This window comes from Penicillium samsonianum, assembly GCF_028829775.1.
Source record: "Penicillium samsonianum strain IBT 33392 chromosome Unknown utg000003l_segment0_segment0, whole genome shotgun sequence".
Taxonomy (NCBI): domain Eukaryota; kingdom Fungi; phylum Ascomycota; class Eurotiomycetes; order Eurotiales; family Aspergillaceae; genus Penicillium; species Penicillium samsonianum.
Genome location: NW_026643261.1, coordinates 5,766,479 through 5,791,641, shown reverse-complemented (window position 1 = coordinate 5,791,641; position 25,163 = coordinate 5,766,479). Strand labels below are relative to the sequence as shown.

The 25,163-nt window shown below is 48.5% G+C and overlaps 12 protein-coding genes across 12 annotated transcripts; 7 read left to right on the top strand and 5 right to left on the bottom strand.

Moving 5' to 3' along the window:
* Nucleotides 1-38: 38 nt before the first annotated feature.
* Nucleotides 39-976, bottom strand: N7471_005838 (SDR family NAD(P)-dependent oxidoreductase; the record flags this gene model as incomplete). Its single annotated transcript, XM_057278557.1, has 3 exons — nt 39-507; nt 560-828; nt 908-976. The coding sequence occupies 3 exons, from the start codon at nt 974-976 to the stop codon at nt 39-41; spliced, it is 807 nt and encodes a 268-aa protein (XP_057138167.1).
* A 763-nt stretch (nt 977-1,739) lies between these two features.
* On the bottom strand, nt 1,740-2,529 carry N7471_005837 (uncharacterized protein; the record flags this gene model as incomplete). Its single annotated transcript, XM_057278556.1, has 3 exons — nt 1,740-1,804; nt 1,858-1,903; nt 1,960-2,529. 3 exons carry the CDS (start codon nt 2,527-2,529, stop codon nt 1,740-1,742), a joined length of 681 nt encoding a protein of 226 aa, XP_057138166.1.
* A 925-nt stretch (nt 2,530-3,454) lies between these two features.
* On the top strand, nt 3,455-3,913 carry N7471_005836 (uncharacterized protein; the record flags this gene model as incomplete). The annotated part of the gene is made up of 1 exon (XM_057278555.1): nt 3,455-3,913. The coding sequence occupies one exon, from the start codon at nt 3,455-3,457 to the stop codon at nt 3,911-3,913; it is 459 nt and encodes a 152-aa protein (XP_057138165.1).
* Nucleotides 3,914-4,294: 381 nt separating this feature from the next.
* N7471_005835 (L-rhamnonate dehydratase) lies at nt 4,295-5,688 on the bottom strand (the record flags this gene model as incomplete). The annotated part of the gene is made up of 3 exons (XM_057278554.1): nt 4,295-5,259; nt 5,322-5,544; nt 5,602-5,688. 3 exons carry the CDS (start codon nt 5,686-5,688, stop codon nt 4,295-4,297), a joined length of 1,275 nt encoding a protein of 424 aa, XP_057138164.1.
* Nucleotides 5,689-6,414: 726 nt separating this feature from the next.
* On the top strand, nt 6,415-6,976 carry N7471_005834 (uncharacterized protein; the record flags this gene model as incomplete). The annotated part of the gene is made up of 2 exons (XM_057278553.1): nt 6,415-6,597; nt 6,650-6,976. The coding sequence occupies 2 exons, from the start codon at nt 6,415-6,417 to the stop codon at nt 6,974-6,976; spliced, it is 510 nt and encodes a 169-aa protein (XP_057138163.1).
* A 511-nt stretch (nt 6,977-7,487) lies between these two features.
* On the top strand, nt 7,488-10,240 carry N7471_005833 (putative C6 transcription factor; the record flags this gene model as incomplete). The annotated part of the gene is made up of 5 exons (XM_057278552.1): nt 7,488-7,654; nt 7,722-7,756; nt 7,813-7,929; nt 7,985-9,359; nt 9,418-10,240. The coding sequence occupies 5 exons, from the start codon at nt 7,488-7,490 to the stop codon at nt 10,238-10,240; spliced, it is 2,517 nt and encodes an 838-aa protein (XP_057138162.1).
* Nucleotides 10,241-12,326: 2,086 nt separating this feature from the next.
* Nucleotides 12,327-14,543, bottom strand: N7471_005832 (putative Ste20-like serine/threonine protein kinase; the record flags this gene model as incomplete). The annotated part of the gene is made up of 4 exons (XM_057278551.1): nt 12,327-13,942; nt 14,003-14,319; nt 14,387-14,417; nt 14,492-14,543. The coding sequence occupies 4 exons, from the start codon at nt 14,541-14,543 to the stop codon at nt 12,327-12,329; spliced, it is 2,016 nt and encodes a 671-aa protein (XP_057138161.1).
* Nucleotides 14,544-16,112: 1,569 nt separating this feature from the next.
* N7471_005831 (DNA-protein crosslink repair co-factor UBX5) lies at nt 16,113-17,694 on the bottom strand (the record flags this gene model as incomplete). Its single annotated transcript, XM_057278550.1, has 2 exons — nt 16,113-17,185; nt 17,244-17,694. The coding sequence occupies 2 exons, from the start codon at nt 17,692-17,694 to the stop codon at nt 16,113-16,115; spliced, it is 1,524 nt and encodes a 507-aa protein (XP_057138160.1).
* A 569-nt stretch (nt 17,695-18,263) lies between these two features.
* Nucleotides 18,264-20,301, top strand: N7471_005830 (AAA family ATPase CDC6; the record flags this gene model as incomplete). Its single annotated transcript, XM_057278549.1, has 3 exons — nt 18,264-18,312; nt 18,371-18,619; nt 18,674-20,301. The coding sequence occupies 3 exons, from the start codon at nt 18,264-18,266 to the stop codon at nt 20,299-20,301; spliced, it is 1,926 nt and encodes a 641-aa protein (XP_057138159.1).
* Nucleotides 20,302-21,055: 754 nt separating this feature from the next.
* On the top strand, nt 21,056-22,232 carry N7471_005829 (uncharacterized protein; the record flags this gene model as incomplete). Its single annotated transcript, XM_057278548.1, has 2 exons — nt 21,056-21,235; nt 21,294-22,232. The coding sequence occupies 2 exons, from the start codon at nt 21,056-21,058 to the stop codon at nt 22,230-22,232; spliced, it is 1,119 nt and encodes a 372-aa protein (XP_057138158.1).
* Nucleotides 22,233-22,938: 706 nt separating this feature from the next.
* Nucleotides 22,939-23,318, top strand: N7471_005828 (uncharacterized protein; the record flags this gene model as incomplete). Its single annotated transcript, XM_057278547.1, has 2 exons — nt 22,939-23,006; nt 23,069-23,318. The coding sequence occupies 2 exons, from the start codon at nt 22,939-22,941 to the stop codon at nt 23,316-23,318; spliced, it is 318 nt and encodes a 105-aa protein (XP_057138157.1).
* An 860-nt stretch (nt 23,319-24,178) lies between these two features.
* N7471_005827 (uncharacterized protein) lies at nt 24,179-24,993 on the top strand (the record flags this gene model as incomplete). The annotated part of the gene is made up of 3 exons (XM_057278546.1): nt 24,179-24,191; nt 24,318-24,765; nt 24,819-24,993. 3 exons carry the CDS (start codon nt 24,179-24,181, stop codon nt 24,991-24,993), a joined length of 636 nt encoding a protein of 211 aa, XP_057138156.1.
* Nucleotides 24,994-25,163: the final 170 nt, after the last annotated feature.

Here is a 25,163-nt window from a genome sequence, read left to right as displayed (position 1 = left end):
TTGAACTTCCATCAAAATAAACAACTGCATACACATCCTCATTGCAGGTTAACGAATAATCCACCATCAACCAGCAGCTGCGCACCAGTCACATAACCACTCAATTCCTCACAAGCCAAGAAAACAGCCGGCCCAGCCAAATCCCGCGGTTGACCCAGTCTACCCAGCGGAATCCGACCCTCCATATAACTCCGCTTAACAGGATCCTTCATATCCTCCTCATTAAGCTGCGTCCGGATAGTCCCCGGCAGCAGCGCATTACACCGAATACCATATTTTCCAAGCGCACACGCACACGATTGCATGAGACTCAACACACCGGCCTTAGTGGGGGTGTAATGTGTCTGCTGGGCACCGCCGACCAGAGCGGAGATGGAGCTCACGCCGATGATGGAGCCGCCCGATGGCGACTGCGTCAGTGCCATTTGGCGGGCTGCGGCTTGGGTGGCGTAGAATGCACCTGTGAGGTTTGTTGAGATTGTGTGGTTTAGGAGGGAGGGTTCGAGACTGGCGGGGTTGTTAGAGAGGAGAAGAGGGGTGGAATGGGGATATAGCTCACTCTAGGAATTCGGCGAACTGGCATACGCCTGCGTTACTGACGAATACATCTAGTCGACCAAATGCCTTGACGGTCTTTGCGACGAAGTCCTGGCCTGTCTGTGGTTCCGAAATGTCGCCGGATACCGTGAGGAATCGGGTCTTGGCTGCTCCGGCTTCGATCTCGTTCACGTCTTTGCGCAGTGTTTCTAGCAGCTCGTCTTCCTTTGCGCCGCCGATGTGGCTGATGGAGACTTTGGCTCCGTGGCGGATGTAATCAAGGGCAATCGCCTGTAATATAGTTAGTGTGTGTTTCTTTTTTTGTTTTTCCGAATCCATTCCCATTCAAATTCGGAGATGAAGACCCTACCCGTCCAATGCCTGTGAGGCCCCCAGTGATGGCGGCGACTTTACCAACTAGTAACTGTGGGAAAGCCATTGAGGATGTTTGGAATGGAGAGGTGTCCTTCGCAATTCTCCCAATTCTCACTTGGGGCACAAAGTGGGTGATTTCTCGACAAGCTCGGGGTTTCGTGGTGATGTTACCCCGAGTGTGTGGGGAAACCCCACCTCCGGAAAATGGCCGAGACAGGAGAGGAACTCCTGATTAGCCTAATTGAAATTTGGAGGGGTCAAGCTGTTTAGGAGAATCTGCTTTTGATATTTTCGGTTATTTTATTATAAGCGCAACCTTTGTTAGAGCTGGTCTTTGCGAAACCACAGTATCATCTCATTTGCTCCTTTTCTATCCCCTGGTGTTATAAGGCGTCGGTTCCATTCCGATCACTACTAATCCCCCTCGTACACTATAATTTCCCTTGATACATGCATAATATGAGTTGAGATAAGTATGTTCCACGCAAGTTGGCCCCATTCGGCCCCCGCCTCAGTGGTGCCTATATATGTGGGAGTGGGTTCGAGTGCTGTCTCGGAATCCTAGTCTTTTGCAGTGCACCATTGGGCTAAATTTCATTTAGTACTGCATGTACCAAGAACTCAGACTCATTAGAATGTATTTTGACAGGAAAACCTTAGACTCTGGAAATTGTGCAGCCCAAACGGAGCGCACAAGCGGCGAACTATGTTGGTGTATCTCCAAATATATGATATATTTGTTCCAACGTGGAGTATTTCTCAATGGTATTCTTGGTTCCCACCCGAGCCAATACCTAGGTATGGCAATTTTGGTCCATTTTTCATATTCAAGTTGATGCATTGTTTCCTTCAGCGGGACCATCATTCCTCACCGGTGCCTTTCCTTTGCCGCCTGTTTGGAGAATCAGTAACTCGAGTTCGTAAGGGTATTTGATAGTGCCTCACTGCTCTGGTATAACACTGTAGCTAGAAGAACGGCAATAACTGAAGCCTATCAAGTGTTAGAAGTACTGTCAACTGATAGACCATCTGGGCAGGTCATCTTACCAGCGAAAGATCCATTCCTTCAGCCACCACCACTTCCCATGATGGTCGTTTTACGGGTAGGTACACCGCAGCGATATCCGTCAATTTTACAATCATCACCAAATTACCACGGTGATAAACATTTGTCTTGGACTTCCAGATATTCTGTCCGCGAACCTCCAGTATTATCTCTTCTCCATTTGCAGCAGCATTCCGAAGATGCACGTCAAACTTGTCTTTGAGAGCGCTCCATTGCGGTACAACTGTAGCAATTGGCTCGTTTCCTTTACTGCTACTCTCTCCGGGACGATGAATATACCAGGTTACCCCGGCCTTTTTCCGAGATATCTCAAAAAGGGGAAGACCTGAGGCATCGCAGAAATGTCGTCGCTGAGACCATGAGGCAACATCGCCGTCGACGGTAAAGAGCTTGGTTAAAAGAGGTTCTTCAGCAGTTGGAGTGCTTGAAATTGTGAAATTGCCGCTGGACCAGCTCGCGCTATGTTGCTTCACTTGAATTGTTGTGGTCGATGAAGCAACATGTTCTGGACGGATGGCGATGGGTTGTTTGGTCGGTGTGAGTGATTCCATTTCATTACCAGGATAAGCTCAAAAGTAGGGGTTGAGAAGGTCAGAAGAGGGGAAGAAAAGGAGTTGGGGTTGGGCGTTGATGGATGAGATAAGCAGGTTGATCTTCCAAGGTTCCTCCAGCCCTGGAGGGTTAATAAATACAAAGTTTGGTGGCGCCAGGGACCTGCTCTAAAATTAACGACAATCCATAACATGACGTCGTCCAAAGCTACAAGGCAGACCGCATTTGTAAGGATTTGGGGGGCATCTTCATTTCCTGGTAAGGATATGTCTTTTTCGATGTTGCAGATAAATTGATACAGAAAGTAGGGACTTAGCGTAGAGTCAAAAGCAGGCCTAGGGAGAGACATCTCGGTAGTTTGTGGGCAGTACCCCTTGGCGCCAATGTATCACAGTGGAGAATGAGAATCATGTTTGCCAAATTGTAGGCCTTCATTTAGTGGTGGGTATGTACTGGCCCCCGCATGTTGGCCCCCTAATATTTAGCCCCAATTAGAGTGGTTGGATGAAAGTGTTTGGAGAAAAGTCTTGGGGTTTGTTTGGGTGTTTTGTTTCATGTTCTGGAGTATTCCAAAGTGGCAGTACCAAAGCTCTACTGCCATCTTGGTGATACGTTCGGACAGACAGGATAGAATGTAAGATATAACATTTGAACGCTTCCAAGGTTAATCTTCACATTCGGCCCCGTAGAAAATAGCATTGGTTTCTATTTCTTTTTCCTTTATTTTTGATGAAGCTCAAGTAAGGAAGAGCAGGTTTTCCAACTCAGACTACAAACGGAGTACGGTATTTAACTGTGACCATGCGCAGGGCTGTTCTTTTCTGTTTGTCATCCATGTTCCTCCCACCCTCAGTACCGTCTGGTCTGACAACAATTCTCTGACGCATATGAAGTTCTTTGGACACTAGAAAACAAACTTGTGACATGTCTTTTTCTCTACCATATTACCGACAACCAGATCAGTTACCTGGCTCTCTGCCCGAACAACAAGAAATCGACGAGGCTACGAAAATTCTCCCCACCATTCGCGACACGAATTATGGCGGACATCTTGTCGTTGTTAGGGACCTATTCGTCGTCAAATATGGGCCATATGTCACCGAAAATGAGGGGTACGCTCTACTTTTCATTGAGCAGAAGCTTTCCATTCCTGCACCACATCTTCCCTCTGTTGTCAATAGGCATCAGCCAACTTTCACTCATGGAGACCCATACAGAGAGAACATTCCTGTTAGAAAAGTCAACAAACCCGCTTCTAGTACTGAGGAATATCAAATGCTAGTATCATTGATTGGGAAACAGCTGGATGGTATCCTTCTTACTGGGAATATGGCTACATACTTCCTCTTTTCCAATGGACCGATGATCGGCCAGCAAGTATAGAAAGGATTTATTGATCCTTGGCCCTTTGGAAGCTTCTTTATTACGATTTGTACAAGAGGATTTGGAGTTTTGAACAAAAGAGATTTGAACTTGGCCCGTCCTCTCTTGTTTATTGCAACGCAATTTATTTTTACATATACTTCTGACATTAGAGTACTACTGATTGAACTGTTTCTATACCACCTATAAGCGTAGAGCACGGCAAACCTTGTATTATTTAAATGATAATTGGTATGAGAAGGGGGCATGAGATGGGATTTTAAAGGATCTTAAAATCCGATGTGTATGTACATGACTCTCGTATAGTGCGTAAATAGGTGATAAATGTGAAATAAATAAAAGACAGAATGAAAGAAAAGAACTCCGCTGAATTGTCAACATCTATGCAGAGCCATTGGCCGCCTCCTCGTTGTCGGGTGCGCGTAGGGACTTCTGGGGTGCCGGCGTAAGAATAGCAGCAGCAGGAATCAGGGGAGCAGCGGGGTTGAGTTCCAGACCAAACCCAGGCTTGTCCAAGACAGAGACGTCAAGGTATCCATTAATAGGAATAGGCTCGTTCAAGAAAAGGTTACCAAACACAGGCTCGACTGTGTGGCCATCGGCAGAGTTGGCAAGGTACTCCTGGAATGGACTGTTGGACTGGGAGACGACAAAATGGTACGAGTAGGGACCGGATGCGTGGGGCACAACGGGAAGATCGTAAGCAGCAGCCATGGCAGAAACCTTAAGCAGCTCAGTCATTCCACCAACCCACATCACATCAGGCTGGAGGATGTCAACGTTACGACCCTCGATCAGCTTGCGGAAGCCGTAGCGGGAGTACTCATGCTCGCCGGTGGTAAATTTGACAGTGGGGTGGGCACGCTTGAGGAGCGCATGGCCGTCAAAGTCATCGGGCGAAAGACACTCCTCCCACCAGTCAATGTCGAGCCCAATAGCCTCGCAGCGCTTGACTAGCTGGATTGTGTAGGGGACAGTCAAGGACATGTAGCAGTCCACGCGTAGTGGGTAGTTAGCGCCGACTTTCTCGCGCTGCTGACGCAGGTATTCAACGTTCTTCAGAAGGCCCTCCGTACCCTCGTCAGGGCCGTGTGGCAAGGCCACCTTGGCACCGATGAAGCCGGCGGCTTTTGCGGAGCCAGGCTGGGGACCGGTGCAGTAGAAGTCCAATCGGGTTCGAGTCGCACCTCCGATCAGCTTGTAGACGGGCTCTTTGCGGATCTTGCCCTGCAGATCCCACAGAGCCAGGTCAATGACCGAGATCACGGCGACGGGTAGACCCTTGCGGCCGTAGAACATCGAGGCGCGGTACATCTTCTCAAAGAGGTCGTTGGTGTCGCGGGGGTCTATTGAAATATACTTCGTTAGAAAGATCCATTGTTCTATGTATATGAGATGGCGTACATACCCGCGCCAACCAGGAAGCGGTTGAAATGTTGCTGGGTCAGCCAGCATGCGGGCGGACCTCCAAAACCAGTTGCAAAGCCCTTGGTGCCATCAGTGGCCTCAATCTCCACACAGAATGATCCCAAAACATTGATGCCCCATGATGTTCGCGAACCGCGGAATTGTGCCCACTTGGTCATAGGAGTGGAGATGTTGCTGTCGACCAGCCAGTGGCCTCCCTTGACCTGTGTCGATAGTTAGAATGTGAAATATCGAGACAATTGACATATCCGAGCTCTTACATTGTGGTAATCACCGCCAGAGCCAACACCATCAATGATGAAGGTGCGGACTTCCTTAATGCGGGGGAATTCCGTTGTTGAACCCATAATTTATGAAATTGAACAAGTCTCAAGAGAACGTGAACTCAATAATTGCCCACTGGAGAAGATAGAGTAAGAATAAAAAGCAGAAATCCAACAATTGCGGGGGATTTACGTCTATTTCAACGAATCCCACATGCCGAGGGGAGCTCGGGCATTGCTAACCCGAGAGACGGACAAACCCCGACTCGCGGAATTTGTTGCGACACATGTTATTCTATTTATGTCAGGCTATATGTGAACCGGATAAAAAGCCCATTGAAAAAAATTCCATAAGAATCTAAGGGTTACTGTATTCAAACTTCCAAGCCTTGGAAAAGCCCCCGCCCCGGGGGGGGGGGAGCTATAATATAGTACTTCACATTCTCCTAGAAACCCGTCTCAGCCTCGTCATAGATATGTGGACTCGATATTAACATCCATGGATATATAACAAGCATTATCCTTCGCCCTCTCTGGATCTTGAGCTTCCACCTCAATCTTCATCTCCTCTCGGCCCCTAACCAAACTTACGTACATTATTTATACCTGTAATCAATCCCAATCCACATCCAAGCAATGGCCCCGGATCTCCCCGTTGAACCACTCAATAATATCAATCTTGCTCTGTCTCATCCTGGCCCCGTCTAACAAACACCCCCCTTCTACAAGGCTAACCACCGGTATAACAGTCTCATACAACTGTCTCATTACTAGATCCTTCCCGACACACACCCTGGGTCCCACCTCATCATGTTCCTGTCCATAAGCCCTCCCTCCTATCTGCCCTCCAACCACCGCTCCAGCCGGAAGTCAAAGGGCTGCGGAAACACGTCCTCGCCATGGTGGAGATTATACGCAGCAGCGCCTACGATCGTGCCGGCAGGCAAGATATGTTTGCCGAGACGGAGAATGGACGATGAAGAAATCTTGCGTGTCAGTCTGGTTGAGTTTGCCATGCCCTGTCGAAGCCCTTCTTTGACGACAGCGCGCAGATAGGGAATGGGCTCTGGGTGGGTTGGTAGGCTTTCCTGTTGCGGCAACAACTACACAGCATGGCTTTGAGCTCTACACTGCAAATTCCATTCGTATTGCCGCATATATCGGCCTTATTATAGATGCAGAAGATGCCTCTCCTGCCTCGCCGGACCGCACAACTGCTATCTCTGTGCGCTGCCAGTCCCATTCAGACCGAGCGGTCCTTGATAGGACCTTGGATATGCTTCCTGAAATATATCGCCGACATGCTGCGCCAAGCTGTCCGATCAACTCCGTCCCTTTGGATCCTGTCGTTCGTCGCCCAGGCCATACATGAGAAGATGCAAAAGCTCGAGACAGAGACAGACAGCACAACACCAAACAACCACACCCACACTGACTTCCTCACACGCTACATCCAGCTTCAAAAAGATAACCCCAAAATTGTTGAACATTTGCGCACACCATTTGTACTGGATAAACTATTTCTTGCCACTCTTCAAAATAGTGTAATTTGTTATTTACTGATTTTTAATTAAATACCAATGAAATAGAGGAAGTAGAAGAAGTAGAACTAAATAATCAGGGAATACCAAAAGCGGAGAATGCGGGGTGCCCCGGTTTCTGCCTGAGGCTTTAGCTCCTTCACGAGTCCAACCATTTCTGTTTCTTCTTTCTCCTTTCCCTCCCTCGGATCCAATACTGAGTTTAGCGTGGAGAATATTCCAAGGCTCCCTCCATTCTAAAACAGAATACCAGGCTATCGCCTATTGGGACATCTCGCCGTGAATCGGCCTTGCATCATGCTCGGTCCCTGATAGGGCGAATTGCTATCTCGCTAAATCAAAATGCCGAACACTGCGCTTCCCGCCCAGGAGACCCCGTCCTCCAATCAGCAATTTGGCGATCCAAACCGAGATCAGAGTGCAGAGTATTCCTCAGATTCTGATAACGATCATATTGGACTCAATGGCTCCACAAGAGCCTTGAAGCGAAAACGCCCCCTTACTGTCTCGTGCGTACCTGGATTACCTCGGCTACCCGTGTTTGTATGAAACGAAACCCCGACTAACCCTAGCTAGATGTGAACTGTGCAAGCAGCGAAAGGTCAAATGCGGTATGGCCTAAAATGATCCTAAGCAAACGTTTCGTTTCTAACATTGACCAACCCAGATCGAGTACAACCGAGCTGTGGCTGGTGTACCCGAAATGGCCAGCTATGTGAATATAGGGAACGAAAGAAGCCTGGGCTGAGAGCTGGATATGGAAAGGAGTTAGAACAACGACTTGGTAAGTTGCTATACAGTCTGCTTGTCATCTATTTCATGTCTCACTCGTACCTCAGATCGATTGGAAGATATCATCCAATCACAAGCTCGGCTTATCGAGATGCATATGCTTCAAAGCCAATCTTCAATGGGTCACGAATTACCCCACGCTGGGCGTCTTTCATATAGCTCTCCGTCCGAGCCGTCAGCAATCCATGGACCCAGTCCTAGTACGGCTCTTTACTTCAATGACCCTGGGTCTGCTGTTACTCTACCCTCCCGCCGTGTGGATGTGTCTACCAACAGTCCATCAGATGGCTCTGTGAAGAATGCCTCACATAACCATCTGCAACATGACTTGTCAACGGCACCGGTTGGCCAGTTGTTACATACCCAAAACGCACAACATGATTACACAGGAAACGAATCGTCTTTGAAGGTTCCCGTCAACATATACTCAAACCAAGAGCAATCTCTTACTAATCCTGATCTAGATCTGCCACCATATGATTTGCTCTATGCTTTGGTAGATCTCTATTTCGAACATATCAATTCCTGGTGCCCGATCCTCCACCGGCGAACAACCCTGGATACCTTTTTTGGCCCATCGCCACTAGAGGAGGCAGACCGAATGGTGCTGTATGCAATTGTGGCAACAACCCTGCGTTTTTCCTCGGACAACAGGCTTAACGACCAGAATAGAAAGCGCTATCATGACTCGTCCAAACAAAAGGTCGTCCTGTATGGCCTGGAAAATTCTTCCGTCAAGGCACTTCAGGCACTCGTGATTTTAGCTCTTGATTTGGTTGGATCTTCCAATGGCCCACCTGGTTGGAAGCTGCTTGCCCTGATCACCCGATCCGTAGTTCAGCTAGGGTTGGCTGTGGAATCAAAGTCTTCCCTTATCAACCCCCTCTATCCCTCGATCTACACTCTGAGAGCTGTCACTCTTTCAGAACCAGACTCTTGGATTGAAGATGAGAGTAGACGTCGTCTGTTCTGGATGGTCTACTTGCTGGACCGATATTCCACCCTGGCGACTGCGTTCAATTTCGCCTTGGATGACAGAGATATCGACCGCAAACTCCCTTGCAAGGATGATTATTTTATGAAGAATCAGCCCGTTGAGACGCGGTGGTTCCAATGCTCCAGCGACCGTGCGGATTATCTCAGTAAAGCTGAGAACGTTGGGTCTTTCGGTCTCTATGTTGAAATCTTGGGTATCCTCTCGCGGATTCACCTGTTCTTGAAACGGCCTGTGGATATCGGAGCTCTCTCTGATGTCGCGGAATGGCAGGCTAGCTATCGCAAACTCGACAGCGAGCTAACATCGTGGGAGTTCAATCTCCCAGCGGAATATGCCTACGAAAACTCGTCCCGACTCTTCAGTGGGCCCAGGAATGGCCGGGCTCTGCACAGCGATTGGGTGCAATTACATGCAACCTACCAAACGTGAGTGAGCCGCATATTTATCGTTCTATTCAATAAATTAACGGGTCAATTACTCTAGAGCTGTGATTCGTCTGCACTCCTCGGCAGCATACCCGACAACCCGATCTCCAATCTTCACGCCCTCATACAGTGCCAGCCAGCGGTGCCTACTAGCTGTCGAAAACATTCTATCAGTAACAAGGTTCGTCGTAGAGCACAACATGCTAGACAAGATGGGCCCGCCCTTCGCCTTCACTCTCTGGGTCTCAGCACGCCTACTCCTCGTCCACGGCTCAACCATTGCACATACCGTCAGCCCCGATATCATCTTTTTCGTGGATACTCTATTCCAGTTAGGAAAATACTGGAAAGTCGCCGAGCGATACAGTAGCATCCTTCAACGCGTCCTGGACGAGTACAACGAGTATCAGCAATCAACCGCTATAGACGGCGAAAGATCAACACCATCAACAGTCAAGATTCTCGCTGATATGCGTCGATGTGCATTCGACCTGGACTTTTTGATCTCGCGTCAACCGCGTGAATCACCCGCTGACAATGGCATTGGCGAGAGCCATCAGCCCCGGGCACCCCTCCTGACAATGCCCGCCCGCAACTTCGCCCCCAACGAGCTCGAGTACCTCGATGTTTTTGGTTTCTTTAATGTTCCCCGCGTTCCTCCTGCCCGGGCTCCTGACTTGTCTACTTCTGCCACTTCTCATTTGGAAATCCCAGAGCCTGTGCCAAATCCGATGTCAATTCATGGATTGACGGACGCAGGCCCCGTGCCTCCGACTGGGTCAGTAGATGATGCTGGCCATCCTTCTAATGCGAATGAATTCAACATCACCAACTACTTGATTCCGACGCCGGAGACGGATTGGCTGTTTCGACCATCCTAGAGGCACTACCTCATCCTCACTTGCGCCCTTTTTAATCGCTTTCTCCCTTAAAGCTGACGAAAACATTCACCTCCGGGGAATACCGAAGTCAAGTGAAGACCGAGTCCGGTGGGGAACTCATGCCCTGGCATGCAGATCAGATCATTCTGTAAACTCGACAAAGAAGGCTTGTCACCCTCTTGGGTTTTGGGCTCACTATTGAGTGCACCTCGAATCCTTTCTCTTTCCGGGCGTTGAGATGGGTCTGGATTTCACAACAGAGCATGCAATGAAAAAGCATGGTACTAGCGGTTAGGAGCGAACGCTAAGATGAAAATCTGTGCCATTTTCTACCGCAATAAATTTAGAAAAACCCGTCACAGGGATTTTCCTCACTCCGCGACCCTCTGTGCGTGAATTATCCTTATCCTCACGACCTTTTTCGTCGGTAAGATCGGTTTTATTTGAGGATTTTGTGCTTATGCTAATTTGGATAGAAGATCCGCAGGTCAGTTAGTGTACCTCAACACAAGTCGGTTGCCGATCCATGTCCAGAATTCTATCGGCTTCACCTTCTCCGTCAAGTTTATCGAATTATCCCACCTACAGTTTGAGTTAAGCACCAAACGTCCGTTGGAAGTCAAGGAGAAATGTTATCTCGCTTTCAGAGGCTTATATCCATCCACTCTCTTAGAAGCCTGGATATGGGAGGAATGAACCAAAGAGTTTATCCCTGAGAAAGGGTCTGAGAATAAAGCTAGTGGACTGAGGCTAGTGGGCCTCCCACCAAGTTTCAAGGAGAATTATGTCCTAATATGGACCACTTATGGGTGCTCATTCTTGAACTTATGCGCGAATGAATGCATTGTTTCCCATGTAAACGACAAGGAGAGTATTGTGATCTGCAATCAATGCATCAAGAAATGGAACCGAGAAATTTTGAGGACCTATACCTCGTTAAGACCAAGTTTGACGTTGCTCTTAACTACTACACTACCCAGGCTGTACTAGGAATAACCTTAACTTTATATAAATTTCCTTCCACGTGATCACAGACCCACTCAAAGTGGCCCACTTAATTCAACCTTACTCTAAAAGAGACTTTACCACAACCGTGGAACACACTAGTTATGGTGTCCACAGGTACAACATCCATCCATCCATCCATCCATCCATACACCATACGGCCTTCAATCTGCTTATTGACATAGGAGTGATATAAGCGGGCTCTAGGCTTGAGCAATTCGCAACTCTAAGACTAGGGGTGGTAGAACTTATGCTAATTTTACTTTTATGACTTGCTTTCTTTTTCATTTTCCCAAGTCGATGATAAAATGGCATTTGAGTTAGACTTTAAGAATCTCAATAAGCTTGAAGGAGTTGGATAAGCTTGTGAACCCATGCAAAATTGTTAGAGAGTATGGCGCGTGTGACCAAGGAAGAGATAGAAACAGTCCCCGATGAAGAGGGTTGGAAACAGATTGAAGTCAAGATGTTCCTGTCGTCTTTGACAAATAAGAAGATGATTAGGGTATGGGAACCTTGGAAGTGTCCATGGGTGGAAGCCTAGACGATGATGAACTCAGTGATGATGGAGACTAGAAAGTGACAATATCGCAGGTTCTTAAGAGAAAAATGAAGATATCGTGTTGGATTATCTTTTCATGGTTGTAGGATGAAGATTCTTTCTAGATCTCACTATGGTATCATTTTTTAATTTTATATGAATAAAGCATGCAGTTTGACACGAGTAGTGATGAGGATTAGCCAACCGATGAAAGTAAGAAAAATAAGACACAGAGTAGATAAATCAGTATTGGCCCACTTGGTCTTCTAACAAGGGCCCCTATAAGTGAGCCCCTGTTTGCTGAGAGCTAAGCGAGATCACAACAATCATTTATGTGGTCATACAAGTGAGACCGAGAACTGAGAGCAGAGATGAGAGTTTCATAGAAGAGTTAACTCCTACACATAACATACATGAAAGAAGAAGAGACCAAGGCCTCAAGAAACAAAGAAAGCAACGAATGAAACGTTGCAAAGTACAGGACCTAGAAACTCCATTGAGAACACTCATTTTTACTCAAACACAATTCAGACGCGTGCATTACGCGTCGGTACTGGGCTGCAATCGGACGAGGACCTCCTCGAGGAACGCGTCGAGAACAGCATCAACACCACCGCCCATGTCAACAGGTCTCTCCATATCCCAGTGGTGCAGGCTGTTGAAAGCTCGAGCAATGTCTTCAGCAACCTTCTCCAGACCATGGTGGATACGGACACTGCGGTCGAAGTCCTTCTCTTGTTCTGGGGTAGCCGGGGGGTCGTTAGGGTTGCGTCCGGGTTCGAGACGGACGAGGTGGTTGCGGCGGCGGTCCATGGCTGCACGGAGGGCCGGGAGAATCACAGTTCCACAGGCGGTTGCCCGCTCAGTTTCAGGAAGAGGTCGGGTGGAACGCTTGTGGTCGCTAGAAGTGGGGGTGGGAGGGGTGGAGCGGTGGGGCATAGCACGGTCATCCATGTTTGCTGGTGCGCGTTTAGACTTGAGTCCAGAAACTGGCTTTGCGTGTTGCAGTGGGTCTGTATGTCTTGGAAGAGCGACTTGGGGGATGCGCGGAGACTGTGGCTGGTGTCCCAGAGAATCAGCAACAGTGCGAGGAAGTGGAGCTGGTCTATGCACAATGTGACCGGATGGGGTGCGGTATTGGTCGTGGAGGGGAATGCTGGAGAGTTGTTTGATAGGAGTGCTCTGGTTACTGACCGCGGAGCTAGGTTTGGCTGAAGAAACAGTATCAAGTTTGCCAGCGTAGTGAGTCGTTGCCTGTGCGTATTGATCGTTCAATCCTCTCGCGGGAGGGTTGTCTACTGCAGGTTTGCTAACCACTGGAGACACGACTTTGCGTGGGGGAAGTGCGGTCTGGGAGGGGCGTTGCTTGAGAGGGGAAGATGGAGCAGAGGGAGGAAGAGGGATTTTGGTGGGAGAAACATTGAAAGCAGGGTTTGCTGGGGTCACTTGAGCGTGTGATTGGGTTTGGAATGTTCCGGCTTGTCGGGGTGTCTCATCACACAGATCCCACTCTTCTGTCTCATTTGTTCGCGCATTGGTGTCAGAGCCTTTCATAGGGCGCAGCGGGGGTGCAGATGCTTTTCCCACAGGACGAACGGTCCCGAAATCCCAAAGGTCTTCTTTTTCCTGGGTTCTGGCGGTTGCTGTTTGATCGGCTTCTCTATCATCATACCCATCATATTCGTCATCGTCGTCTTGACCCCGATGAGTTATTTGCCAACGCTCTGCGCGCTCAATGAGTTCTGTCAGGTAGGTTGTTCGTTTGGCACGCTTCACAAACGGATGCTCAAGAAGCTCTTTGGCTGATGGCCGCTCCTTGGGGTCTCGGCGCAAGCACAGTTCAACAAACTGCTTGAAAGGCTTACTAAAATCGCCTACCAATGTGGGGGGCGGGTTCTTGGGAATCAAGAACAGCACTTTCATGGGGTGAATGTCGGCGTACGGAGGATCGCCACAGGCCAGTTCAATTGCCGTGATGCCCAAGGACCAAATATCGGCCTTATAATCGTATCCAGATTGCTTGATGACTTCGGGAGCCATCCAGAACGGAGTTCCTACAAAGGTATTCTTCTTGGTCATTGTTGCCGACAGTTGTCCCGACACGCCAAAGTCCGCCAATTTAACTTGACCACTCGCGCTGAGAAGAACGTTGGCAGCTGCAATCAGAAGTGTTAGTCGCCACACATCGCCATTTAAACCAATTGAGGTCTTCGTACCTTTGATATCTCGGTGCAGCTTCTGGTCACTGTGGAGATAGTCCAGCCCGCGCAGAAGCTCCCTCAGAATAATGGCAATGTACTCCTCATGGATGACACCAGGTCGCAAGAGACCGTGGCAACTACCACCAGCACAGAACTCCATGATGATCCACAGGTTGGACCCCTTCAAGTATGAGCCATGATACTTAGTGACATAGGGCGACTTCAGCTCGGACAAGATGGCAATCTCCTTGATGATATCATCGACATCATCCTCGGCATTCTCGACGTCAATGATTTTGATAGCCACTGATTCTCCGGTGCGTCTGTCCAAACTAATTATCCGAATTGGGTCAGCTGTTTGTTCAACCAAGATGTTGATATAGAAGGTCCTCGACTTACCCTTTGAACACCTTACCGAAGCTTCCACCGCCTACGAAATCACGAATCAGTCAGCAACCAGATAAAGCCCATGACCCCTCAAGGCCGAAGGATTGAAAAACCTACCGATGCAAGTTTGCTTGGTGTAAATGGTTTCCGGATCGATGGGAGGCGGCATTTTGGCGATTTATCCGAGTCACCGGAGGACGACGATGAACATGAATCAAGCTTGAATCTATCGAGGCTAATGAAGGATTGTCAGATTCACGACCGGCAGTCGCCTATCACAAGGATGGAGTGTGGGGTTGGGCCGTACGTGACGGTGCTTGAAAGTGGACTCGGGATGGCTGTCTGGGATGAAATAACGTTGCTATCCGATCAATCTGATTCGATTAGATAAGATCTGTGAAATATCTTTCAGGATCGCAAGATTCCAGGACTGCAAAGGAGAGAAGGATGAGAAGAGAGGGCGTTGTTCGTTTGGGTGCTAACAATTGATAAGATGTCAACTAGTAAACAAAGACAATTGTTCAATCGGAGCAGGCGCGGCGAGGGTGATCGTGAGATTCCAAATCGTTTGTGGCATACTCTTCACGTTACGATCAACTCGTCTCACTCCCCAGGCTTCTCAGGGATATCCATGTCGTCAGCTGCCCTTGCTTGTTTATCGACGCGGGGGGCTTATTTTGCCGCTGCTTATCTTGGGGCGGTGAATCTACGGCTTTCCGAGTCCAATTATACATACTTTGTACAATTATCTGAGACTCGAGTTTCAGACTTGGAAGGCCTCATACTATCAATCGGACTCAGTTATGAGAGTTGCAATCCCTTCCACAAAGTATGCTTTTTTTCCCGCCTTTTTCTGCCGTCAAGCTAACAAACTGAGAAGGGGGAGACAATATCTATTAAAACAGACATCTGAAAAGACTAACAGAGAAGAATCCGAAAAGACCAATTTAAAAATATATCTAAAAAGACCATCTGAGAAGACTACTACAAAAGACTACCAACAAAGTCTCAACACGGCCGCATAAGTGGCCGACTATTCTTGTGATTATATAGATCGAAAGACCCTACCTAGGTAGGCACGTACATTCAATTCTTTTAAATTCCCGATATCACCAAGCCTGAGAGTAATGATCAGACTAAACTAAGGCACGAAAAGCACCCGTGACATAATAACAATACAAAGGGTTATGCGCTTAAGAGGTTTCCTTATTGGGAACATCAAACTAACCTGTTCTCCTTTCCACCTTTTCTCATGTTTCATTTGAGCATCTCGGATATTTATGAATTTATACTATATTTCTGATTGATCAGGCTCATTCTTTGACCGTAACTATATGGTTAACTACGTAGTCACGAAGCATATGGTCTTTAAGAAAATATTTCACTATCCTCAAGCCAATCTGTAGAACAGCTCTACATATGCACATTACTCAATTTTCCTCCATACTCATGATTATTTTCTGTTTCTTAAGTTGACACTATTTTGATTATCATGATTCATTGCATGCTTTCCAGGCAAGCTTTGGTACTATGTATTCTCTCACATCTAGGTCTCAAGGTTGGCAATGACAACTGGAGAGCCTGGTAAATTGAACGATATCCCTGGAAATGACGAAACCCAGCTTGGGAACAAAGGTGAGATCCCACAGGATCCAATTCATTTCCATCAACGCCTTGCAGAAACTCAGAAAACACTGTAGCGTGACGATAAGACTGAAAGATTAAGAAAGCAAGAGTATTACTCTTCCAGATATCCAATCATCACTGTGCCATTCTTCAGTCCTGCGTCTGCAATGCTCGTGGTAAGTTGATCAATGAGATTGTGCCCCATGCTATTCAGGTCAAACTCGATACCAGCCTTGTCTTCCAAGGGAGGATCGGCCTTGAGCCATTCATAGATTCTCTGAACGGGATCCGACAATGAGAAGCGCCGAATGACTCTGCCAGATGGGTGTCGGAACTGAATGCGTGTAGTTGTGGCCGGGTCCGCGGCAGGTTCAGTGTGTGGTTGGTCGCTGGGAATGGATGTGAATGGGGAGGCTTCAGCAGCTGGCTCCGGTTCATCCATGATGACATCTTCCTCACCGGTATCCCGCCCCTTGCCCTTAACATTGTCTGTACTGCGCGTCAAATCATCAGGGTCTTCGAGCGTCTGACCAGCTTCTGCTGCACCCCCAAGACTATTTCTCAGTGCCATCTCCATCATCTCCTCCTCGGTCATGGCATCAATGCTCTTGTCTTTCTTGTCAGATTTGCGCTTAGCAACAGGGTTCCGCACATTGTGGTTCAAGCTGTAGCGATCGAGAAATTCGTGAAGTTGCATGAGAAAGTCGGCGGCCTTGACCAAAGGCGGTCCAGACCAGACCTTCATTTGTTCACCAGTTCGAGGGTCGATAATAGCAATGTGGGGGTAATTGTCGGAGACATCGCTTCCTTGGAAGTAGTATTGGAGGTAGGAAGACGCACGGGGGTCATCTTTTGAGTACTGCAGGAAAATGAAATGTTCCTTGACGGTATCTTGCACCCCACGGTCCTTCCACAAATCACGGTTCAGAACCTGGCAGTCAAAGACTGATGCGTCCTGGACATTGACAAGCAGCCATTTCTCGGTGTCCTTTCCCTCCTCGCGCGCAACATCCCAAGGCAATCGTGACATTATCTCGAAGGGAGGGCGGTACATTTCGGCGAGCATATTGGATTTGGACGACGCATCCGATGCGCCCCCAGTAGCGGCAGACAGTTCTTCGCGACGAGATTCATCACCGCCCGTCCATATGGAAGACTCTTGCTGGTTGAAGATTCCGGCTCGACCTAGAGTAAAGTGTCAGTTCAAGTTATTGGAAGTTTTGGAAACACAAATAGCACCCACCTGGTCTTCCACGAGCTCGTAATTGGCTGAGAATATTGGCGTGCATGTCTTCGCCACTGTCATAGTCCGCCCCGGGCCCCACCAAAGTCTCTGTTGTCCGCGCCAACGGCGCTCTCACTTCATCTTCATTATCTGGGCCGCCTGGGCCACCATACATTTGCTCCTGAAGGCGTCGAGCCATAGCCTCGTCGTCATCGAACGTTGGCGGGACGGTGTGTTGGGGGGGATCGTCATCAGTGTCCGAGTCAATATCCACCACCTCGGAATCGTCTGGGATCCCAGACCGACGAGGAGGTTGAGAAGCTTCAGCAGTCAAGGGTGCGCCTCCACTTTCAAAGTAAAGCTGCATGGCCTGCTCGATCTGGAACTCGGTGATCTGCAGGTACTGTATAGCCAGCTCCGGCGTGGAGCCGGTAATTTCAGTGAACTGAGCTACCACGTCGTTCTCCATGGTGGGCAGTGTGTCGAATGATGTTACTTGAGAAAGATCTCAATGTTAGAGAAGAAAGTTAGAAAGGATTGACTTTGGATAGCCACTGAAAGCTTAGGCGTAGTATGAAATGGGGTAAAGGCTCGGAGGTTGTGTTATGTGGGGAGCGAGATTTGGTGCAAACCACTGCAAACCAGAAAATCACCAGGTCCCACAAAAGAGACTGATAGGAATGAAGAAAAAAAAGAAACAGAAAAAGAACGTCCAGCTTCACGTAGGCTGAAAGAATTCCGTCATCTCGATTCGAAACACACATGAAGGCGATCCATCGACACCTGAGGTGGTCCCGGGGCCCCGGGGCCAGTGACGCGGCTGACTAAGTCTCGGAAAAGACCTGTGCACGTGTGGTTGATACGCTCCGCCGTATCCCTACGCGCGACGCGTCCAGCGCGTTGAATGAAGCCCCAGTAGTGGAGCTGCCAATTACACTTCCTAACTGGGCTCTGGGCCTTCTTTCCTGACATTCCTCTTTTAACTCCTACGGAAACTGCGTTTGTTGTTCTTACCTTGTTTTTTTTTTATTCCAAGTCATGGCAGGAACAGTCTTAGGAAAGCGCACTCGTGGTGATGTGGACCCAGGTAAGATCATCAATCCCACCTTCCTCTCCTTATCTTCAAGTCCTCACCCGCCTTTTAGCATTGCCGGTACGAACCGCGAGCAAGCGCCGAACAGTTGCTCTCCGAATTCACCAACGAGACACCGTTCCAGTCCCGTTACGACGAACAAGGTCAACTGTAAAGAAAGCAGTCGAACAACCCGACCAAGAAAATGGCGAGAGCAAGACAGTGTCGGAGAATGTCTCTTCTAAACATACCCTGCGAGATGACCAGTTCAAATCTCCGGTCAAGATCAATTCACATTTCACCGTCTCGAAACCAGTGGAAGGTAAGTCGGAAAAATTGGGTATTGCGCCTGAGGCAGCGCTAATCGGATGTGCAGAAGAAATTACGAAACCTATCGAGTTCGAATTTAAGACACCTTCGAAATCGCGATTCCGAGATGATCTACCTCAATCTCCTATCACCCCTAGACATCGAGTGCAGGTCGGAGCAAAGGCAGTAACACCGCGCACTCCCCGTCATGCCGATCTTCCCCCGACCCCCAGACAGAGTGCCACTCCGAAAATTGCGAACTCGGTGTATTCGCAAGCCAGGCAATTATTCGCCCGAGGCTCCAACTCCGGCCGCTTAGTAGGACGCGATGCGGAGCGGGAAAAGTTGGTATCTTTTATCACAGAAGGAGTGGAGTCTCGGAAAGGAGGGTGCCTCTATATCAGCGGTCCCCCAGGAACCGGAAAGAGTGCCATGGTCCAGGAAGTTTGTGGAGACCTCGATCTTTCTAACGTCAAAGTCTCGCATGTGAACTGCGCAAGCATGCGAATCTCTCGCGATGTCTACAGCAGACTCATCCAAGATTTCTGCGAGGACTCGGATATGTTCAAGAAGAGCGAGGGGGATCGCCTCAAATCTACGTTCATTCCGTCTAAAAAAGGGCAAGATATGTTCCTGGTCACTTTGGACGAAATTGATCATCTGCTCAATGGTGATTCAGGGGTTTTGCAGTCACTTTTCGAGTGGTCATTGCAAAGCAAGTCCAAGCTGATGCTGATTGGCATCGCCAACGCCCTTGATTTGACCGACCGATCTCTCCCACAGTTAAAGGCGAAGAACCTGAAGCCCCGCTTGCTGCCTTTCTTGCCGTACGGTGCTGCATCCATCGCAAACGTCATGACCAATCGTCTTCGCTCATTGCTCCCTGCTGGGGCAGAATCCGACCCAAAGCTTGTCCCCTTTGTTCAACCGGCCGCCATCCAACTTTGCTCCAAGAAGGTAGCGTCGCAGACAGGCGATCTCCGCAAGGCCTTTGAATTGATCAAGCGGGCAATCGACGTCATTGAACAGGAAACACTTCAAAAGTTGGATAAGCAAGCTAAGGAGGCTGAGAATGTTTCGATACTAGGAGAGAACACCAATTTATCTTCGCCTGCCAAAGTCGGCAGTGTTCCGAAACCAACTTCCATGTCAAGCTACACAGTCATCACGGCACCCCGAGCCAGCATCGCCCACATTGCTCGAATCACATCCGCAGCTTTTGGTCAGGGTACTGTTCAAAGACTTCAAAGTTTGAACCTGCAACAAAAAGCCGCTATCTGCTCCCTGATTGCGCTTGAACGCAAACGCCGCCAGTTCGAGGTCCCAAGCACACCTTCCAAGTCACGTACATCGGCACCCACTATCAAGCAAGCGTTTGATACATATTGTGCTCTGTGTCGCAATGACAACATTCTACACCCCTTGACTGCCACCGAGTTCAAAGACGTTCTCAGCAATTTGGAAACAATGGGCTTGGTTGGAGAATATCAGGGTCGCGGCCGAGGTGGAACTGTTGCAGGTGGCACAGATCTGCGCCGCACACCCTCAAAATCCGGCCATGCTCCGTCTACTCCTCACAAAGGCCTTGACGAGCAAGCTCTTGTCTGCTTTGTTTCCCAGCAGGAAATCGAGAGCCAGATTGCTGGTCCCGGTGAAGGAATCCTTCGGCGTCTTCTCCGTGGTGAGGGACTATGATTCCCTTCCCCGTTTCTCAAGTGCATCCACACGGCATGGCGAACTTTCACTTTTCATTTCCCATTCCTCATTACTGCATCATCGGAGTCCCATGCGAGGGCATTTTTATCATGTATAACATTCTTGGAGTTTTCGTTTTGGAGTTGGAAATATCCTTGTCTCATCATCTTTAGCGTCATTCAATTACGGCTTTCCTTGTTGTCAACTCTCCTTTGTCTTTGCTCTTCCTCGATTTGAAGTCATGAGATCTCATACATGAAAACAGATTAAAAAAAAACACAAATCAATGAAATTGAAACCAAAGAGATTCTATCGTAACCCTAACCCTGCTGTGTCCAGGCAGACCTAGCATTGCAGAATGGCTAGCTCAGGTTTCTATCCCTCAAGCATACTGACTGCCAGCTGATGTTTTGTTAGATGGACGTCAAGTTGTATCATGCCATGTGGATGAAAGGATTGGTTTAGGTTCCTGTCATCCCTAGTGTATTTCTACAGGTACAATAATCGGGATGGTGTGATACCTACACCTACATATATCGAGAACCTGTCAAACAACACGCAGAGTAAACATTATGCAATGTGACAGGCAACCTTGGAAACAACGAAGCAAATAATGGAAGGTACGACATCTCGTATTACGACATTACACCTGTGAACCATTTCCAAGCTTGTTTGTGTTATTTCACCAACACATCCTATTATCAGGCCTGCTATCGAGCCTTTTGGGAATAACATTGGGTTCAGTTGCCAAATCATGACAGCAATTAATTCAAGTCAAGCACAGGTGGAAGCCTCCGCTCTCCTGCCTGATACCAACAACCCTCAGCCGACTAAGGACCTCATGGGAGATCGTGCCGAGAAGAGCAGATATTTTGTACCCTACCTACTAGAGAAGAGTCCAGAGTTCCGAGAATTCAGTGGTTTGAGACAGCAGGTGAGTCATGCCGAACTTGGTTATTATACATACATGATTCTCACTATGCTGCTAATAGGGATGGGAAACCCCGGAAGGCGATGAATACTTCGCAAGCCTTCGTCGAAATGCCGATAGATCGGACGAAAAGACGGCTGCTTACTTTCATAAGATTATGGACACAATCGGACGCGAAATTGATAACGCCACCAATGCCTTCAAAGTCCAACGGGTTGATTCAACGCCACCTGCCATTCTCGACATGTGCATGGCCCCCGGCGCATTCCTCGAGATAGCATTGAAAAGGAACCCTGGCACACACGCTCTGGCTTTCAGCTTGCCTGTCTCATGTGGAAGGTATAGGAGCCGTCTGGCAAGTTGTTTGAATGCCAAGCGAGTATTTCTCGACGTGACTATGCTTGCAGCCGACATGGATATGGACCAGATCCCCGAGGGCCATGAAGATGTCGAGAATTTTTTGCCCCGACAGCTTGAGGAAGGTCGGCTTTTTGACTTGGTCATATGTGACGGCCAGGTCCTGAGACGACACTCACGCGCCCCCTATCGAGAGAGCCGGGAAACGAGAAGACTGGCCACCGCGCAGCTCGCTCTGGGTCTCCAGCACCTTAGACCAGGTGGCACTATGATCGTTCTTCTTCACAGACTTGAAGCGTGGAACACTGTCAGACTTATTTGGATGTTTCATAAGATCTGGTCGGTTCGGCTTTTCAAGCCAGAGAAATGCCACGCCAAGCGATCGTCTTTTTACATGGTTGCTATCAACGTTGAAAGCCAAAACACAGTGGCTGTCGAAGCGATCAAACAGTGGAAGAGAATCTGGCGGCTTGCCACGTTTGCCTCCGATGAAGAGTACGGCAAGGTGATCTTTGATGAAGACTCATCGGTAGCAACATTGGTCGAGAACTTCGGACCGGAACTCGTGAAGTTGGGCAAGGCAATATGGAAGATACAGGCAAATTCCCTGGCTAACGCGCCATCCATGAAGAAGCCAGAGTGATCAATGGAAAGAGAAGAAGTGGTTGAGATGCAATCGATGTCTCTCTGTAGATGAGGCAAAGGGCTTTAAGATGGATAACTTAATCACCAAACGATTGATTTGAATTGACTGTTGCTACTAGCTCACTGGCTCTCGACGTAAAGACTATGTAGCATTGGATTTGGATCCAACAAAAAGACCGTGAGGTCCACAAGGGTAAATTTAGGTGAATTCATAACTCACCCATCCAATAAGATATAACATTCAAATATCAGGGCGTCACAACTATCGCACACACAACCTCTCCTATTTAGTTTCACCACGCTGCCTGCAGGGGGCTTTTGTCATTTACTTTTTTTGATTGTGTTTTGTGCTCAACAGGTCACCGCAGGTGATGTCAAGTCGCACTTACTCAAAGAAGCCCACTGGGTTATATGGCAGGAACACGTCACTTCAACTTTCCCATGTTTACTGTCAACCACAACTGCTTCACTTCTTGACAACTTCACTTCTTGACAACTTCACTTCTTGACAACTTCACTTCTTGACAACTTCACTTCTTGACAACTTCACCTTTTGACACCTTCACCTTTTGACACCTGCACCTTTTGACACCTTCACCTTTTGACACCTTCACCTTTTGACACCTCCACCTTTTGACACCTTCACCTTTTGACACCTTCGCCCTTTGCCATCTTCGCTTTTGACATCTCCACGCTGATACATCATGATTCGGGAATACATCCGGCTTGCTATCCCATTCTTTATGCTCAGCTTGATGTTGGTCGCCTCATAGTAAGTCCTTGTTGGTCATCTCATGACGCTCTCCTCGCGGACTATGCTGAGACCCCCCATAGCCGATCACCGAGCCTGCCACTTCTGGTAATGGGATCTGGGCCCGAAATGACTCCTCTCGTGTCCCCCTCCGTTGAGAAGAAGTGCATTGAGCAATTGTTTGTGTATCTTCTTGCGAATGCCCCGCAAATCCTTGATACTTGCGGATGGTTGTTCATTCGATTCTACATCCTTTGGAAAATCATTACCCTCATGGCGGATGTCTTCTTGAAGCCCTTTGTCGTTTTCATTGCGAAGAAGGCTTACAGGTAATGTTATGTGAACGCCCAGATTTGGTCTCGAACTTACAAAGCTAATTACAGACATAGGGCTTTCTGTCGGTGGTGGTTCCCGAACAACCCCGAATAAGGCACAAATCCTCTCATCCACACATGTGCTTGCATTACCTGTGCCAAACTCTCTTCAGCTGGGATTGAGAAGCTACAAGAAATTCGGTCTTTACAACCCTTACATCGACTTTTGTGTGTATTCATAAATGGATAACTGGGCAATTCCTACAGGCTAAGAGCTTTGGCTGTATATTTAGACAAGCAATAAAGATGGGATTCATTATGTTTCCGTGATACAATTCCAAGGTATCCCTGTGGATGAGCCGATTCCACACATTCTGTATAAGGCTTCATGATATCGAATCCAAGTTCCCTCATGGTTTTATCAAACCACGAACTAAGAACAGCAATGCAACATCTCACAGCTCCTCAAAATGCCTCTCACCTCACAATGTCTCCCCGTCAATTACATCCCCATATCATCCCCGCAGGAAACCCTGCCATGCCCCCACGCCCTCTTATCGATAAACCCCACTATGGCTCCTATAGACCCGCCGTTGAGACCCCTGTTCTTTCTGCCAAACCTGTCAGAAATGGACTATTCTCTGCAGAATCACACTTCATACATTGGCCGTTTAGTCTCCGAGCTTCCCACTCCGGCTCTCGTCCTAAATAAGCCCGTGCTGGAGCGGAACACCCAGATCTTGTTGGAAGATGTCGAACGTTTGGGAATTAGTTTCGGCCCCATGTCAAGACCCTCAAGGTACCGTTTCTATACAGTCTTGACTTTCAAGCAATGTACTAACTGCGTTGGGCTTGTAGTGCACTGAGGTCACCCGCATGATGCTGGGCGACGGTATGCACCGTCGGATCGTCGCATCGACACCGGGGTTCGTTGGGTCTTGTTAAGGGAGGCAAGTTAGACGAGGTGAGTTACAATGACTATTTCTCAGTGAAAGATTATCAGCTAAAATCATAACAGTTTCTCTACGGTCTACCCGTCTCAGCGCCCTACCCTTCCTCGAGACTCTAACCAAATCCCTGAAGATTATTCTGATGGTCGATAGCGAGCAGCAGATAGATCTCCTTGAATCCTACGCTTCCAAAGCATCCTCTCCCGTAGCACTATGGCCCGTCTTTATCAAGATCGACGTCAGCTCCCAGCGCGCGGGAATAGCTACACACTCACCTTCCCTCCCAAGATTAATCCAGCGCATGGAGTCATCGTCTGCAGCCACCGTGTATGGCTTCTACTGCCATGCTGGGCACTCATATGCATGCCGTACAGAGGATGCCGCCGTCGCGGTACTCCAGACCGAAGTCGAGGGTGGGTCGTGGTATCGGTGGGATCAACACCTACCCTACAGCACATGTGGTGAAAAGACTGCAGGGCGCATTACCCGAGGGGATGGAGTTAGAGTTATATGCTGGTATGTTGTGATCCGAGACAACTATCAACCCAGTCTACTACACAAAACCTTAGTGAAACCGACATAGTCTTGCTAGGAAACTATCCCACGAACGACCTGCAGCAAGTAGCGACCTCGCTCGTGGAACCTACGCAGCAGGCGATGCGCATTCTCACCGATGTCTACAGCGTGTATCCTGATCGCAACGAGGCGCTCGTCAACGCGGGGATCATTGCGCTTTCGAAGTAGACGAGCGAGTTCCCCGGGTTTGCGGTCGTCGTTGATCGGCCCCAGTGGAGTGTTGTGCGGATGTCGCAGGAACATGGGATTCTGGGGTGGGCGGAGTCGGATCAGACGCGCAGGCTTGTTGAGAAGATGGGGTCGAAGTTTGGAGATGGGGAGAAGGTGGAGGCTGCGTT